The sequence below is a fragment of the Vanacampus margaritifer genome, chromosome 9 (genome assembly GCF_051991255.1).
Source record: "Vanacampus margaritifer isolate UIUO_Vmar chromosome 9, RoL_Vmar_1.0, whole genome shotgun sequence".
Lineage (NCBI taxonomy): Eukaryota > Metazoa > Chordata > Actinopteri > Syngnathiformes > Syngnathidae > Vanacampus > Vanacampus margaritifer.
The window spans coordinates 9572232-9590475 of record NC_135440.1 but is presented as its reverse complement, the minus strand read 5'-3'; the positions used below and the strand labels follow the sequence as shown (position 1 = coordinate 9590475).

Here is an 18244-nt window from a genome sequence, read left to right as displayed (position 1 = left end):
AAATGGATTCCGACATGGACAAAGCGTGGTATAATAGGCATTCGGTTTACATGGCACTAAAATAAATGTGAGTTTTGAGATATCCAAGGCCTTGGGTACCAGCTGTCAGGTTGTCGGTTTGGTTCAGTTCTGCCTCCATGTCAACAGGGCAGGTTGTTTCCTAATTACTGCTGTAGTGCTTGGTGTGGTCCCAGTTGCACAGCCAAAGGGGACAGAGGAAAGTGGAGGCAATGACGGGCTCGGCAAACTATTAGAAGGTTGAGTTAACTTTTGAGGAAGTACTGTAAACAGCTTAATGGCCTGACATGAGATCTGGGTTCTTGGAGCTTTTTTTTCCCACTCAATTCGCACACGTCATGCTCTCTTTCATGTTTGACATACATCGGTTTGTGTGGTCCCAGCAATGAGAATTAAATGGGATTAGTAAAGCCTGTTGGATTTGCATCGCTGGTTGTTTACATGCATCTTACATTAACATGCAATTACAATGTTTAGACTCACCTAAAAAGCAATGCTTATATTAAAGGTTGACTCACCTGCTTACAAGTCATTTATAAACCTGCCAAGACACTGCTATTAACAGCACGACGGGATTTCCAATAAATGAAAAATCTGTCAAGACGCAAGTCTGGTTGAAAAGGCCACTTCAACCTAAGTGCAACGCCTCAAATTTTTGAAAATTGGATAAAGCGGTCCGGAGAAATTAAGCACCTAAATCTGTTGGCCAATCAGGTGACAGTGACAGGGGTCGGGTGACAGTGAGGTTACATGTGTTATTGACAGGTGGGCCAGGTATGTATTGGACTTTCAGATAATACCCGACAACAGATGCATGTTTTCACAACTGGACCCATTCAGCCCAACTAGAGCTTTCCCATAAAGCCATTCAATCATTGCCAATAATCCCACAAACATACAAAGGAGAAGCGAGGTGTGGTTTGTTACCTGTAGAGTAAGGCGCTTAACAGAATCCCAGGCATGGCCAATGATCTCCTTCATTCGTTCCTCTGACGTTGCCAACGAGTCGACGGCTGTGATGTCAGGCATCACTTTCATAGGAACGGAAAGGGGACGGGATTCTGGGGAACAGGCGGGAAAAGACAAATTAGACTGGATTATTTATTTTTTTTATTCTCCAGTTATCATCACTTCTTAAGCAATTTCTTCCACTATTCCGTATCACTAAAATGACAATTTAGTCTTAAATGAACCTTACAATTTATAATTAAAAAAAAAAGAAAAATAAGAATAAATAAAAATAAATATATATATATATAATATAATATATAAATAAATAATAAAAAAGGACTACTGGTGAAGATAAAGATGAAGAAGTACAGTCAGTGTGGGATGGATTCTTACTCAGTGACTGTAGGTGCGAATTTGAGTGTGAATAGTTGACTGGTGCCATGTGTTCCGTGTGGCTGACTGGCAACCAGTCCGGGGTTTTGTCCAAATTTTCAGCAGTCCCTTCCCAGCAACATTTATTACACATGATTCTGTCTTTAAAAAGTGTTTAGTTTTTGGTACAAAACAATAAAATGTTTAAACGTAATTTTTTTTTTTTACAAATACAATTCTTTGAAACACTATAATTGTGCAAGTTCCTTTTGGATGCAATTTTTTTTTCTTTAGTTATAAATAAATTTAAAAAAAAGGTGCAAATGTATAAATTTAAACAACTTTAATCAACATTAGTATTAATATTTATTTATTTTTTACGATTATGCTGATTTTGTAATTGTGGACTGTAATAATTGAAATTGTAATTGTACAGCTCTAGTTTGGACTGCGGAAGAAATTACTTTATATATAATCGACCAAAATTCAAGTTTGTCAAATTTCAGAGTGGATTTTAGTCGGACTTTGAGGCATCACGGTGGAATGCATGGATGCTGTTAATGATCTTGGAATAAAGAGCCATATACCGGTAAATAGACAGACAATATTGTGTACTTCTTTAACTGAGAATTTGTGCACTTATATCACACACACACACACACACACACACGCACACACACACACACACACACACACACACACACACACACACACATACACACGAAGACAGTAATAGCTAGACATGACACATCCTGGTATGCCTGCTGTGGTCCAGACAAAAGCAGATTGTGCAGACATTCATGCTGAACAGCAGCGACAACCCCTCATATTTCACAGATTGAACGCATCTTAGAACACACCAGAAGAGTTTAAGGCACAGTCACTGTGGGAAAAAATGTGAGAGGGATGAGAAAGGTTAAGTACAGAGGCAGAAACCGAGCCGATGAGAAGGACATATACAGGCAGAATGCACTTTCTACCAGATTAGCCTGACGTCTGTGCATGTTAAAGCCATCATGGTGTCAGAGATTAACAAGAGTTTTCTCTGAAGACAAATTTAGACATATTCCATGATTTAGGTCGGCCTTACTCGGCAGCTCGATCCCACATTTGTCATGGATCTGTGGTGATGTCACAGAAACCTCAGCCTCCTCAGATACCATTCATCTATACATCATTAAAAGAGCCAAATGGAACAGCACAGAAAAAATGTGAATCACGTGGACACTGAAGAATATTCCTGGAATTTACTGTGCATGTGTAGTCACTTGCCTATAACTTGGATGTGGTAAAGGGTATGTGTTTAATGCTAAGTTCACAGGTGTATGGCTCCAAGTTGTATGTCAATAGTAATTTAGAAATGTAGTTGTTGTATTTGTTTTCTTTTTTTTTCTTTTTTCAATTATATCTAAGACACAATGTGTATCATTTTTTTCAGGATGTTTTTTTTCTCTTTATGGTGAGAATGCACCATCATTTTTAATTCATGTTAAGTGTTCTGAAATAAAATGTATACATACAGAGTAAAAAGAAATACATGTATACCCTCCTCAGTTATTATTTCAGTGGTGGTGATAGAAAAAAATGTCCTAGCGAAACCACAGCCTCTAAAGTTCCAGTGAAAAGTTCATGATTGACGGCAGCTGGCAGGTTCTCTGTGTTGATTTTACGAATATAGGTATTCTCAGGAGCTCAATGCCTCATAAGATCAGTGTGTAAGACTGGAAAAAGTGGCACAATCAAAGAATAAACAAGGTAATGCCCAGAACTGCAAGCTTTTGGAACATGGTGCCACCCAGTCCATTAACATGCACACATTAAAGTGTGTGGAACGCTCGGGGACACATTTTAATATGTTGCTATTAAACAACATAATATACATTACACGCCAAAATGAACGGTTCCTCCAATCACAGAGTATTTCCTGATTTTTGAATTATGCGCCAAACAATCTTCCCAGCGGCCAAACTGGATGTGATGAAATATAGCCATGTTGTTACCAGCTGCGGCCGATATCTTGTGGCCCTTTTACAAATCAGGTAGTACAAATTAAGAATTAGAAGAATAGAAAATTGTTATTAATTTCATGCAATTTTAAGGAAAAATGCTATATGGACATATATGGCTCTTTCTATACAATTATCTGTCATTGTGTTTTGGGGGAAAATCTATGTATCCAAAGTACTAGTCATATCGGTACTTGGGATGGGTATCGGTGATTACTCAAGCGTTGAGAACTCGTACTGGTATTGGTCAGAAAAAAAAGTATCAAACATCCCAAGTAAAGACAAATACTGGTGAAGATTGTACATGTTTGTTCACCAGTATTATTTTTCACTTGTAATAGACTGAGAAGATACAGGGCTATTATTTTGCTTAATCATTTATATTTCATTTAAATATGAGTATAAAAATGCAGTTTGGGTATTAAAATATGCATACCTGTTTGCTAGGTGGATTTGCTCAGTCATCGTGTCACTGCTTCTACCACTTTTTGAATAAGTAGTCTTTCTTTCCATCCAATAACTTATTTGAGCACATGCTGCATTAGTTCATATGCTCATCGGTCCAAACATGCCAACCCCGTCCCTCCGCCTTCTTCTCTAGTGAATTATGGTGCAATATAAATCTGCTCCTAGCGTGTACATGCGAGAATGAATGGTCGGTGTGCGTTAATAAACCTTTTAAAGAGTCAAACACTATTACTGTATCATTGTCACACACTATTATCATATGTCAATGTGTTCACATCATTTTAAAAGTTTGGTACACAGTTAAGAAAGTTTATTCTCCTTTTGGTGGATATGTCAAGTGCGTCTTTAAATTATCGGTCCAATTCCTTCTAATAATGCGCAAATAAAAATCATCTGTGCCATTTTTCTTGGGTAGATCATATTGGATGGCAGCCAAGGTGGTACTGGCTATATCTGTAATCTAAAAATTCTCTTTCCAAAAATTTACAGGGCTGGATACATACAGTCAGGGCCAATAGAAAGGTTAGCCCAACAAAACTGTGTATTACATAGGCAGTCAATAACATATTGAAATATGTAAAAAGGAAGAGGCAGCACAATTGATAATAAATGTGCCTGCCTATTTGTCTTGGATGCAAGTTGTTTATTTAAATATTTATGCAACCATTTGTCACAGTACAACCGAAGTGTACATTGACATGTGATTGTAGTTTGGCGGACGGGAGCCAACTGGAATGTACATGATGTCATGTGAAGGTTTACAATTGTTAACGATTAAGTATGCGGCTCTTACTACTACCATAATTGGTCTGGCTATTGGTGCTGTGTCAGTCTTCCATCCATCCATCCATTTACTACCGCTTATTCAGGGTCGGGTCACGGGGACAGCTGCCTTAGGAATGAAGCCCAGACTTCCCTCTCCCTAGCCACTTCGACCGGCTCCCCTCTTTGGTGGAGGTTTTTCATGCATGCCAGATCCACCACACCAGCATCTACCGAAATTCAAACACAATCTGCTTCTTCTTCTGGTCGCTGAATCGGTGGAGGGCTGATGTCTGTGGATTTCACTCTGTTTCATCTATCCTTCCTTCCTTTCTTTAGTCTTTCCTTTGGTCTCTTGATATCTCTCTAATTTGTTGGTATTTAGATGTTTCTGGGGTTGGATTCTGGTTTGTAACCCTGTGTGTAGTAGGTGGTGTCTGGTCGACGGTGGATTTCACTTTTCTCTCGTTTCTTTGATCACTCTTCGGGTCTCCTGACAACTTCTCGACTATCGGGATTCTGAAGTATTCGGTTTAGGTGAAGGGCATGGGATGTTTAATAGGTTTCAGGTGAATTAATGAGCACAAACTCACACGCACGCACGCACGCACACAGACAACACTCACGCACACACACAAAAAAGAAAGAGAGCAATGATGATGACATGTTAAATCGTTGAGATTACTGAATGAACATTACCGAGCTCTCTCAAAAAAAAAAACAATCGGTACAAAGGGTAGCCTTGGCGGAGTCCAACCCTAACTGGGAATTAATCCGACATACTGCCTGGACTGGTTGGGCGAACGTGTATGTTTGTGGGGCATGGGAGTAGTTTATGGGATGTCATTAATATTTGTGGGCAAGTGAAGCCCTTTGACACTCTTTTGTGATTAAGGGCTATAAACTTGACTTGACCTGACTAACTGTGTCCCTAAAATTAAGTGAGGCCAGTTTCAAATCACTGCATTTTCTTCCCTTTCTGTTCACTTCACTTTGACCTAAAATCATCCAGCCAAGATCCACAAGAACTAATACCCTTATCATTCATAAAAGCGCAAAAAGGAAACACAAAGACAAATGTATTCCCTATTGAGTCAATGAGAGTTTGAATGGGCTAATCAGTATGAGGCATCCAAATACATTCAAATTTAACAGTAAGAGTCCCTTTGAGACTATAACCAGTCTTCTCGGGAAGGGGCCTTCTATCTCATTATTAATAATTTGTCTTGTTTTCTTTGCCAAGACAACTATCCTTACCTTGATAAATTATTGGCTGTACCAGAAGAAGTTAAACTATATAAACTGCACTATGAAAATATTATCCCATTCTGGAAAGCACACAGCAGCCAATAAAAACCTGCCTGACTTCCATCAGGCTACTAGGAGATTATGTATACTGCACAATTCTGCCTGCATATGTCTTCCCATCAGTTACCTCTATCGTGTATGTGTACATGAATGCATCTATCAGCACTTTTTTGTTTATTCATACCAAATGTATAGCAAGTGAGGTCTATCCTTACCCATGAACTTTCCTGTTCCCAGCCTACCATTATTTTGCTTACGTGGCTGAGATTACCAAATTTTCTCTGAGGAACGCAGTTTTGACCGCCTTATTAAATTTTTTGACAACCTTTCAGATTAATGGCACAAACAATACAAATGTTTCCATTTCACTCTATCGTTTTCTAGTCCTCCCAGTAAACAGGAAAATTATACATAATCCCATCATCCAGACCACTAGCAGACAGGAACAAAGGGAGCACTTCTTGTTCCAAATTTTGGGAAGCAGAGCCAGATTGGAGGATAGGTTTCTCAGCAAAGCAGAATTCTCTTAGGGCGCCAATGGCTAATTGAAGGATTGAAAAGCAAGGTCAGTGAGCTCATTTCTCTGGTAGATGTTAGTGAACAATGAGAAGTTTGGGACTTGCAACACGATTCGGCTTCCAAAAAGAACATTCATTAGAGAGATAAAAAACTACTTAGAGGTTACTTTTATGTGGACCACTTTAAGAACTAATTGTATGGGTAGACGTATATTGATTTCAAATTGTTGCAACAAACAGATAATCACACGCACTGTATACATAAAAAAAAAACATTTTGAGGAAACAAATATTCGTCAAAATAGAAAAATTGTCATACCACTGACAAGAGAGACTGTTAAGGGAAGAACAGCATGAATTATTTGAAAAAAAATAATTGTACTGAACTGTAAACTAAAAAGAAAACCCCTTCTACCAATCAGTGGTATTTTTAACATGTGCATGTATATTTAACATGCAACCACTAAAACCTGAGCGAGACAAAGACAGAGTAACATATTTGCTTTCCAAAAGCAGAGATTATTGGTTCTGAGATTTGAGCTGGGCAGCAGCAAGTCTACAGCATGATATCACCTTGCCCTTAGCGCTTTCTGGAGAAATGATCTGCAGTGAGCAGGTCATGTGTGTCTATGTACATTTGCTTGCACATTAACAGGCACCCGCTAAAAGCCTGGAGGAAAGTCCCCTTGATTACTATGTAGCTATGAAGCTATGCTGAATGTGTTACCAAAACAGCATCGTACTCTCTTTACATCATCAGTTCCAGGCATGGCCAGTTTGAAGCAGGGTATCGAGCCACTACAAATAATATGAGACACTGAATCCCCCCCTCGATTGATTATGTTAATTCCCAAAACAATTTGCTATCTGTCTGATTGACCCATTTAATTTGGAACTAATTTGAGGAATCCCAAGAACAGACGCGCAGCCCATTAGAGCACACGCACAAAACGCCATTTTTTTTACATCGCTGCTTTCTTCTATTTAATATAAAAAAGTTAACTTATTTGCTCCCAAACACATATGAATACGTTCTATTTCAAATATTGCCATGCTCCCAAAGATGTATTTGTGTTTTTTTGTTTTTTTTTATGCGAGAGCATACATAAGGCTTTGATGCAGCCTCTTAAGAGAATGGTTGAAGCAATGGTAGTTATTACAAAAACGGCCAGCAGGTGGCAGCAGAGTATAAGAGATCAACCAGGGCCATGTTGCAAAAAGCTCTTTCCCTCAGTTTTAAACAGAGTTGTGAATAATGATGAAACTTAGCTTTATTCTTATGATAATTGCTTGCAAAACAGAAACATAGAAATTTAATTGTTTTAACTGATGAAAGAAGAGACTCTAATCTTTCTTTTGGTAGGTTCCATGCTTTTATAGCAATAGAAAACAATATTCTGTGGGCCTTGCAAAATCAGTCAAAATCAGTTATCACTAACATTATTAAGTGTTTAAGTTGGACTGCTGCATGCTTCTTCGATGGTGTTTAACAGCTGTCAGCATCGGTTGCGTTGCATTACCGTCATTTGCCGTTTCCTTCATGCTCTTTAAAATGTTTGATCAGTACTTCTCTAGGTATTAAATTCTTCACACAAGTCCAGCCCTACTTAAATATATATGAATTCATTCCAGTTCATTTAATTCCACACTCTAATATGTTCTTCATGGTCTCTTCTTTCATTCCTGCGAAAAATAAAATGGGCCAATTTATTTTGGTTGTAGTCACTGTTGGCAGAGCCCTATTAGTGTCTTACTTTTAAATCTTTTTAAACACTTACAGCTGAATCCACAAAATATTTGTGTGGCTTTTGTGTGTTGTAAAAATGAAGCAAACAGCATGAAAGGCTTACGTTCACACTGCAGGTCTTAATGCTCAATTCAGATTCTTTGGTGAAATCCGATTTTTTTGAGTAAGTGTTCATATTACCTATTAATTGCGACGCCTGTCTGTCTGCTGTGTGAACGTTATGCATTCCCAAAGTGACGCATGCGCAGAAGATACGCTCACAACATTGTATGCGGAAGTAAATACGTATGGTCCAGCGTGTCAGGGCCACAGACTTTTTTAGGCCCGTCGTTGGGGCACATATTTTTACCTTCTCCTATCTACAGATGAGTGATGCGGGAAAGGTAGAAATAATATTTGGTGAAAATGAGGCAAGACTGTTCGATCCCCTCTTCTCACGGTGACCTCTATTTTTTTTTCTCCCTAACAATGACGTCACGTCATTGCCGCCTGTAATAAATGAGCTGTCTGCGTGGCTTGATTACTAATATCACCACCACAAATGTCATATTTATACTTCATGTTTCAAGTGGGATTAAATTAAAGTCAAATATAAAGTCACAACTGTCTACCCGAAACAACTTTTCCGATTCACATAAATCAAGCTTAATGCCACCACCCGTGTGGAGCGCACATTGGACTTTTGATGACGTCGAGGTCGGATATATGCAACCTGGCCGTTCAGACTGCAGTTGCATTGCAAACATTCGGATACGTATCCGATCTAGGACCACATATGAAAGTGACCCAGGTCAAAAATTGGAATTGAGCCATTCAGACTGACATAAAAAAGTCAGATACAGGTCGCATTTGGGCAAAAAAAAATCCGATCTGGTTCGCATATGCCTGCAGTGTGAACGTAGCCTAATTCACAAAGCACATACAGATGGTGAAATTCATTTTTAACTGCACTGCCAAGCTGAATGCGTCTCGGTGCAGTGGTGTTTACGTGTATTTAAATGAGGCAATATGCATATATTTGACTGATTACGTACCTCTATGCAAATGAGCCACATTGAGCCTAATTTATAAACACCCCTTGCTACAGTGACTCAAATAACATCTATATAAAACTGATATAAAGTTGGTCTGTGGAAGCCTGTTCATGACAGCAGTTGTATGGAGAAGGCATTGTCATGCCAGGCAGAGCCGCCCTTCCCTACTCGCAGATCACGTTAGATTGGTGGTTAGTAAACTTACCTGTGACAGTCTTGGTTTTGACAGGGCTGCTCGCATAGTCAGAAGCTTGATTGGAGGGCTGCTTGACCAATGGTGTGCTGCCTACCGATACTTCGTCCTCTCTGCGCTTTGCCAAGGGAAGTGGGCCTGGATTCTGCAATGGAATATGCTGTATTAGCAACTCTCAGATTTCCAAAAAGTTGCCGAAAGGTGGTGTCATTTGAATTAGCAACAAACATAAAAGAAACACATGTAGGATATATATAGAAAAAGGTATTGCAGTGATGCTGCAAGGACCGCCGCACACTTCACGATGCTTCCGAATCCGACTAGGACTCAACTAAAACAATAACAGTTGGCCACCCACCCCCACACATGGGGCGATTTAGCGTAATGACTCCTTATTCTGGTTTGTCATACAATATGCTGTACCGTATCACTTTTTTTAATCCATAAGAAGATGGAGTGTCAGTCAAAGATGACACAGGTTGCTACAGAAGGAGAACATGGACCAGAATCAAGACAAAAAAAAAGAAGAATATGTCCCCATTTTTCAGCGGGGGCTCGCACCAATTCATTTGAATGTAACCGGCGCACATATTTTTACCACAAGCTTTGCTATTTCATTCACAGGTACATATGGAATTATAAATATGGTTAAAAATTGTGTTTGGGGGGGCGGGATATGCAGCTGTGACGAAACCAGGAAGCGGCGACACCGTAGAAAACAAACTATGGATGGACGCTGCAATTAATTCTGTTCTCGCAGATTCACTTTACGTTTCCTTGTTGAATGTTGAACAGCGAGAGGTGCTTAGTGCATTTTTAGCTGGTAAAGATGTTCGTGTTTTTTTTTTTCTTCCTAAAACGAGACTGAAGATGACATTTTCATCCGTGGCCGTGATTGGTTAAAACAAACGTGCAAGATGCCGCATGGTCCAATCAGCTCTTAGTATCGTACAGAATGTCCCGCCTTTCCCGAGCAAATCAACAGATTGACACTGTGGAGAACTCCCTTGAGTGAATCACAATTATCAATCTGGCTATTGCCAGGTTAGAGTGTCCCATTACTAGTGAGCTATTTTTAGAACAGACCGCGATAGTAAGGCCAATGCGTGTGTGTCTCATTCCTACACCCCCCGTCCGTGCACTGCAGGAGAAGTGGACAAACAAGTTAATTGAAAACAATTAACTTCAGCAAGGCCGCTCTTTTACACAACTCTGCAAGAAGAGCTCATTAAGGTGACAAACAGTTTTAGCAGGTTATTGAAGGGGATGAAATGACCTCTACTTCTGTCTTCTACGCCCCCCACCCGCGAAAGTGAGGGAACACTGTATATGAAGAATAATACAAGGCCTTAAACCTGACATACACACGTTCACTCACACTAGATTGAGTGCAACAGCATACGTAATAGAGTTGCTGCATTTTATCACCACAAATGAAGATGGAAAAGATGTTTGAATGCTAACATAAATGAAAGAAGCATCTCACACCTGTTGCTGTTGCCTGCTGCTCCCTCTACGAGGCTGATGCAGCAGCCATGTGCAGAAGATTGGGTCCACGTTGATAGATATGCCCTGGACGCTGGCCAACAGAACTGCACCTGGACACATAGAAAGCAGAAGAAAACGTGTTTTAAAAGTCACACAAACGTTCTCATGTGACACAAAACAGTTTGATTAATATATAAAGTATATCAATGGGATCGGATTACTCGTGATACTCTCACAGTTCTCAGTGTGACCTACATATGAGTGTATAAAGCTGTTTATTGGAGAGCAGCAAAGACTATTTTTCCTCCAAATGCACTGTTCAAAGAGGTAGCACTCTAAGCCAATAATAACATTTTCTTCTGATAAATGTCTATGAAACTTGAGACTTTGGCTGTATTTTGGTTTACTCTTAAATAATAATCTTTACCAACAATACGCGAGCCCTGAGGTAATGCGTTAGGATCCTATCAATAATGATTCCCATGCCGGCAGGATTAGTGCAGGGTCTCTGGCGTGCCGTGGAATGTCCCAGCATGACGACAGGAGGATGTTTTAGCTCTAGCAGCAGGACTTTCAAGAAGTTTAATGGTACTTTGGACAAGACCCCAATCTGCTGTTTCAGGCCCCAAGGCAAAGGGGAATCAGTGTGAGTGCATGCATGTGTGTGCGTGCGTGTGTGTGTGACTGGAAGCCTGATTGCTTGCTGTGTTGCAGATGTGACAATCATGAACATACATATATGCCGATATACACCACATACAACAGAAGGCATTCTCAGCAGGCATTCCTTTCTGGTCTATTGTATGAACGTGAAACAATGTAAATAACACAACACTAATTTACTTTACTTTCACAAAGTTCAATGACTTGTGATGCCATTTCAGTGTGTCTGCTGTGTAAAAGGCATGTTTGACGGAAATGATTTGCAAAAGTAATGTGTGTGCGCACTGCAAGTGTAGTACAACACTGAATGTGGTTAAATGTTTTGTATGTCAATCGTTTACCAGTGGAAACGGTTTTAATCATCATGATGTGCAATGGATACATAATGACAAAAAAAGACAAATGTTTTCCTCAAGTCAAACTAGGAATCCTTCTTTTATTGTTTCATCTATCTTCCCATGTAGTTTACTTTCCATCAGTTCCGTTGTAATGTTTCCCCTCACACCTCCCAAACGTCTTGTGTCCTTAACAATAGCTTTTCTGGCGTGCATCCCTAATTCAAATCGATTCCATAACCCACCCTTGTGTTCTCCCATCCATCTTCCACCCCTCCTTCCCTTGTACCACAACCTCCACACCACATTACCATTACAATCTCTCACTTCAGCGTCCAGATCGCTGTCATCCTCCATTTTGCACTACTTTTTCCACCTTCAGTCTTCTTTTGTCACCATGCATCCACTCTCGCCTTTTCCTAAATAGGAATCATAATCTCAGCCCTGTGGCTTGAACTCCTTTACCACAATGTGGCTGCCTAATAGGACTTGGCTTTAGGTGTAGTGCTGGAAGCCAACTTCTACGAGTTTCATCATAGACCAGAACAGCATGAGCAAGAAAGAACCCAAAAGGCAGTGAATGAGCTGCATAGTGAAGACATATTCGGTAATTGACTTTAAATCTAGGGTTTGGGGAAAAACGGTAAGGGGATAAAGCACAATCGTCAGCCACACCACAAGTAATCAACCTATTTGATTTATTATTAGAGAAAAATGAGCACAGAAAATATGCATCGTGTGTAATTTAATAGAATTATCTCAACAATGTACACAGTGCAACAGTGCAGTTTTGAAAAAGGCTGGTTGAGGATCCTGCGGCAGATCTGAACTACACAATAATGGGATTCACATCCAAATGTTTCACAGTTTTACTTGTTTTTCATTTTTGTTTGACATTATTTTGAGAATACAGTGGTCCCTCATTTTTCACAGGTGTTACGTTCCATGCCCACCCGCGAAGTAGAGGACGCAAAAAATATTTTTGGGTTTTGGGGGGGTTACACTTCTACTGAGCCATAATGAAGCCACCACAGTTCTCAGTTCCCATCCTTATAAACATGCATTAACTTTGTAAATATAATAAGAAAAATAGCATAAATAAAGAATACAGTAAACCGAGGAGTGGGCAGAGTGGTGGTGGTGGTGGTGGGGGGGTAATAATCTCTGAACAATCTGCGACATAGTGAGGTACAACCCAAGATAAACCCCCTAATATAGGAATTTCTGACCTAAATACAAATCTGCAATAAGGGAACCGCAACGTACTGAGTGACCACTGTATTAAGAGGAGACTGCCTCGATGAGATGCCGTCATATGAGAGCGTTTCTCTGCCACAAGGCATTCTGCTGACTTTCATAGTGATTAATTACTATGAACATGATTTTGGGTCGCCGTTGTGTGTTGATATTAGTGGCAAAAGTTTTTGACGGCGATATAAACTGGGCTCAACTACGAGTGAAGAGACGAGTCAAGACAGCCAGGAACAAACTTAAAATAAAAACTCAAGCAAGGCATTGATGTTCATGTTTTCTTTGGTCTGCTAAGGTTTATTTGAAGTGTACCTTCTCACCATGTGTTACAGTCACACATAGGTTTCCTAAACACGGACGTCTGCTGTTTTCCATCCGGAATGGTAATAATGTTCACTTATTTTATTATTTCGAGAAATATTTAAATTTTTTATTGCGCCAAACATACCTTACTTTATAGTGCACCAGAGTTTTTTGTGACTACAATAATACGTACGTGTGGCCTAATATCTGGTCAGAATATGCAATGCGGTATCCACTCCTGTCATTCTTCGCAAAAACTGTTTCCAAAGCCAACATTCACCGATACACTTAAAAAAAATCCCACCCCCTCCGTAGCGTTAAAACGTATTTATGAATTCTAGTCCTTTTGTTTTTTTTGTTTTTTTTTAGTTTTCCGCTAGCATTTCCATTGAGGTTTATTTTCGCAATTCTGTAAAATTCTAATAAAATAGGTGGATGGAAACCCACCTTTAAGAGAAATTTTGGACGACTGCACCTTATAAAAATGTTTCAGGTCAGGAAAATATATTCAGGTTTTCTAGTGTGAATCACTCACTTGAAGGGATACTTGATTCATTGAGCCATTTTCAGCAGTAAAAAGTTAATATTTTGTCCAGAATGAATTTGATAACTTTATTTTGATTTTTGACTTTATTTTCCATGTACAATTCATACCTTTAAAAACTTATTTTTTTTTACTCACTATTGAGTTGACATCACCTGTGCTGATGAAGTAGGTAACAACCAATCATGGCTCAGTTTCCTGATCAAAGCCAGAAAACAGGTGAGCCATCATTGGTTGTTACCTACTTCATCAGCACAGGTGAACAACCAATCATGGCTCAGTTTACTGACCAAAGCCAGAAAACAGGTAAGCCATCATTTGTCGTTACCTACTTCCTCAGCACAGGTGATGTCATCTGCAATCGACAGCGAGTGGAAAAAAATATTTTTAAAGTTATTAACTGTACAAGAAAAATAATGACCAATTTTAACTTTTTTACTGCTAAAAATGGCTTCAATGAGTCAAGTATCCCTTTTAATGTAACGCCACAACTCAATCAGAATGACGTCAGGACTCTGACTGTACTACACCAGAAATTGTATTTTCTACAGATGAAGATATTTGGTTGTTGCATTGATTCGGTCCTCTGAGGCATTTGTCCCCTTGCATCACCATTTAATTGGTTCTTAAGTTCAACTAGAAAAATGCATTTTTCATGTCAACAAATGCAATGGGTCCAGGCCCTGATTAGCAAAGCAGTCCCAAACCAAAATGTCCCTTCCACTGTACTTCAGTCGAAATGAGGTTTAAGTGTGGTGTGCTGTTTTGTTTAGTTTTTCCCCTCAACACGTAGCACTGTGTTATTTCCAAACAACTCAACTTTGGTTTGATCTGTCCACACAATAACTTGCCAGTAGTATTGTGCAAAATCCAACAGATTCTTCCAAATCCAAGAAGTTTCAAATGATTCACAAACTTATTCATGCAACTGTATTTCACTGTCATGATTTTACACATCCAAAGCTACTTGCAGTTATAGAAAAAAAGTTGCAAATGCATGATGCATGCTGTTTCACAACCTGAGGTAATTTCTCTTGAGTCAAATGGATTTCACCATCACAAGGCTCAATGACAACAGTTGGAATTGAAAGAGTTGTGCTTGGAAGACGTTTGGTTGCCAGGTTGTAAAAAGTGGCACAAAATTGGCTGAGCGTGTTATGGGGTTGACAAATCGCACAGTGAATGGAGAAAGTGATACAAGGAACTTTTTTTTTCCTGTTTTAATGTCAGGAAACAGTTGGGGATTAGATACTGTGAGGAAAGTAGTGCCACAGCCACACCATTTCTTAATGACCAAACTAATTCTTAAAAGCGAATTAAAAATAGGATTATGGATTATCTTCATGCGCCATATAATTTTTATTTTTTTTATGTAAACAAGTGTACTTTAAAATGTATGAGTGCACTGCATAGTTTTCTTTTTCTCAAAGCGCCAACAATAGACAGGTTTCCATCCAAATTGCTTCTAATTTTTTAAGCGAATTTACTGAATGCGCAAAAGGGACATGTGACATGCCCGTTTCCATCTGTTCTTCTTTTGCGAATATTGAGAGGGGACTCAGCCGCTGTAGGTGGCAGTATATTCCATTAAAAGATGTGATCCACCAGTAATTTAAAAGAAGAAGAAGAAGACCAGGAAGCGACTGCGATGACGTCGTATGAGTTTTCTTTTGTAATTCTTGATAAACCGTAGCGTTTCTTTGCTGTTTTCCATCTAAAATAGTATTAATATTTGCTTTTTTAATTAATTCCAAAAAGTTTTGTCATCCCCCAAACATACCTTACGTAATCATCAGACATTACTTCTACAAACGTACATGTAACGTAATATCGAGTCAGCGTTTATTCGCAAAACCTGTTTCCAGAACCAAAATTCGCATTTTCCTCTTTCCGATATGCTTCAAAATCCACCCCCTCTAAGCATAAAAACTATTTTTGCGAATTTTGGGCCCTTCAGCGTTTCCTTTCAATTTTATTTTCACTGGATGGATGGAAACCCAACTATTATCTCTGTAGTAATCTCAAAGTACCACAGGGACAAAAAGCGTGTTGACTGCTTTTTAGGCCTTTGAAGACCAAGGCTATAAACACAAACGTGTTCTTGTTCCATCATTGTGAGAGCACAACAGTCGCAGAATGACACCTCCTTTGAAGCAGGCAGCATCGTGAAACAGCCTGACATGCTTAGGGGGCAACCTCAGCGGGACGCTAACTGTTGTTTTCTCTGCTCTAACAGGGTGGCACATGGGTAATTACAGAAAGTGATGACAATGATAACAGATGTGTTTTTCTTACTTCATAAATTATTCCTCGAGAAAACATGAGTGAACTGCGCCGTCCGTGTATGTGCAGACATATGAGGACACACTTACCTTGACTCACCCACAATGGACCTATTAATGTCAAAGGTGATTTTTCTCTCTCTAAAGGCTTAAGACCAGTAGACTTAAAAGCGAGTGTGGGGCTGCTGGTGTTGTTTTACAGCTCTCTGACATCACGCTGCTCTCAGGCTGAGTCCATGTTGAATCATGAGACCGGACGAAGGCAAGGCCTCTAAAACTAAACATCCATATTCTGTCTTTGTTCTTGACTCCCCAAATACTTCTTTCATATCATCCCACTGAAGTCATATCCTTTTTATATGAATTTATCATCATATAGCATATATTATGTTACAATGCAAAGTCTGTGTACAGCATCATGTTCCCAGAGGAGACTAAAGTCAAGGGTTAAAGAGGGCCAAACCTTAAAAAGGGCACAACCTCCAAACTACAGGGCCATGACCCAACCATCAGAGGTAAAAAAAAAAAAAAAAGACATTCTCCACTATCCCCCAACCCCATCAAGACTAGGGGGGAACATACGTGTTTTAGCCAGCTAATCGCCCCCTCAGAATTGGTTCATTATTGGACATGAGGCAGTGCTGGGACTATGTGTCCAGCTTCTCCAACTGAAAATAAATAAATATAACCCAGCTCACGTCAGCCAGATGACTTCTGACAGGTTTAGTTAATTTCGAAGCCAAGTAGCAAAACAAAACATTACGCAAGCGTGCAGGGCCTATGCTGCCTTTAATTGCTTTTCCGATGAGCTCATAAGTCGAAGGTGTCCTGGAGCGAGCCATGCCGTTCGACAGGTGTTCTGCTGGTTTGGGAGTCGCTGTGAGTGTCGGTAACTATAAATGTATGTGTGTGTTTATGTGCATGTAGGCACATGACAGACCAGGAGCTGCTGGCACTACATGCAAATGACTCAGCTTGCGTGTGGGTGGGTTTAACAATATGTCCAAAATTCAAAGAAAAATGTCTACATAGTGTGACGATAAGGGAGTGTTTCTATTTTCATTTACCCATAGGGGATGAAGAGGATGAAGAGACAAAGACAGGCCAATTTTGTACTCTACAGTAAAATAGTCCCTATGTAAACTCTTACTCAAAATCTGTTTTGCTGTTTCCATGTAGAGCTGCAACCTGAGTGTAATGCTGCCGAAGGAGTTAGTAGCTCAAAAAGGCCACAGGCTGGCTTGACTGGAAACAGGCCCCTGACAGACTAAAAGTCTGACCAGTGTGGTTGTTGTTTTTTAGTGAGGGTAGTCGCGGCAATGATTAATGTTTAGAGAGCGGTACTGTATATGTGCTTAAGCCACTGAGGGTGTCAGTGGAAATAAAATACAAAACACACCAACAATTTATGACATAAAGGAGAAGACATATATTCAGATAGTGTAAAAGACACAATGGCAGGGATAGTGAAAATAAACAGATGGACTATATAAAACTATAGCAAAGATAATGGGCCTGTATCTGTATGATTTATGGGATTACTATAATCAGTACATGCTATGTCATGTAAATTGAACTGGGTATATTTTACATACAGCTAGACCAGATAAAGCATGTGCATTTACGTGCATGTGTGTATATCAGCATGTGTGTGTGTGAACCAGGACAACTTTTCAAGTGGCTCTCATCAAATGTTAGTCCAGCTACAGAATGTTATCAGTGAAATAAGAAATCACAGATGGAAAAACGAAGATAGAAAATCCAAAACAAATTGTGTGCTGGGCAAAACATAAGACAACATGATGAGTCACTAAAAGTTTTCTAAATACGTTTTCTAAAAGGAAAACGATGACAAATCTCTAAAACTATAGTATTCACTAATGGGGGGAAAATGGATACAAAAATGACTGTTCAGTATTTTTTTTAATCCGTAACAATATTTAAAACACATTCTTATGCAATGTATGAATTGCATGGGAAAAAGTATTTTTACATGAAGTG

General features: G+C 39.4%; 1 protein-coding gene across 3 annotated transcripts in view; it reads right to left on the bottom strand.

Annotated features, from left to right (window-relative positions):
- The window catches only part of vps13b (vacuolar protein sorting 13 homolog B), a 349203-nt gene that overhangs the window by 206636 nt on the left and 124323 nt on the right, over positions 1-18244 (bottom strand). For all 3 annotated transcript variants that reach the window (XM_077574861.1, XM_077574863.1, XM_077574862.1), the window contains 3 exons: positions 10866-10975; positions 9390-9522; positions 946-1079 (listed from right to left, as the gene is read on the bottom strand). In XM_077574861.1, the coding sequence (XP_077430987.1) occupies positions 946-1079; positions 9390-9522; positions 10866-10975 (377 nt within the window). The remainder of the gene's footprint in view (positions 1-945; positions 1080-9389; positions 9523-10865; positions 10976-18244) is intronic.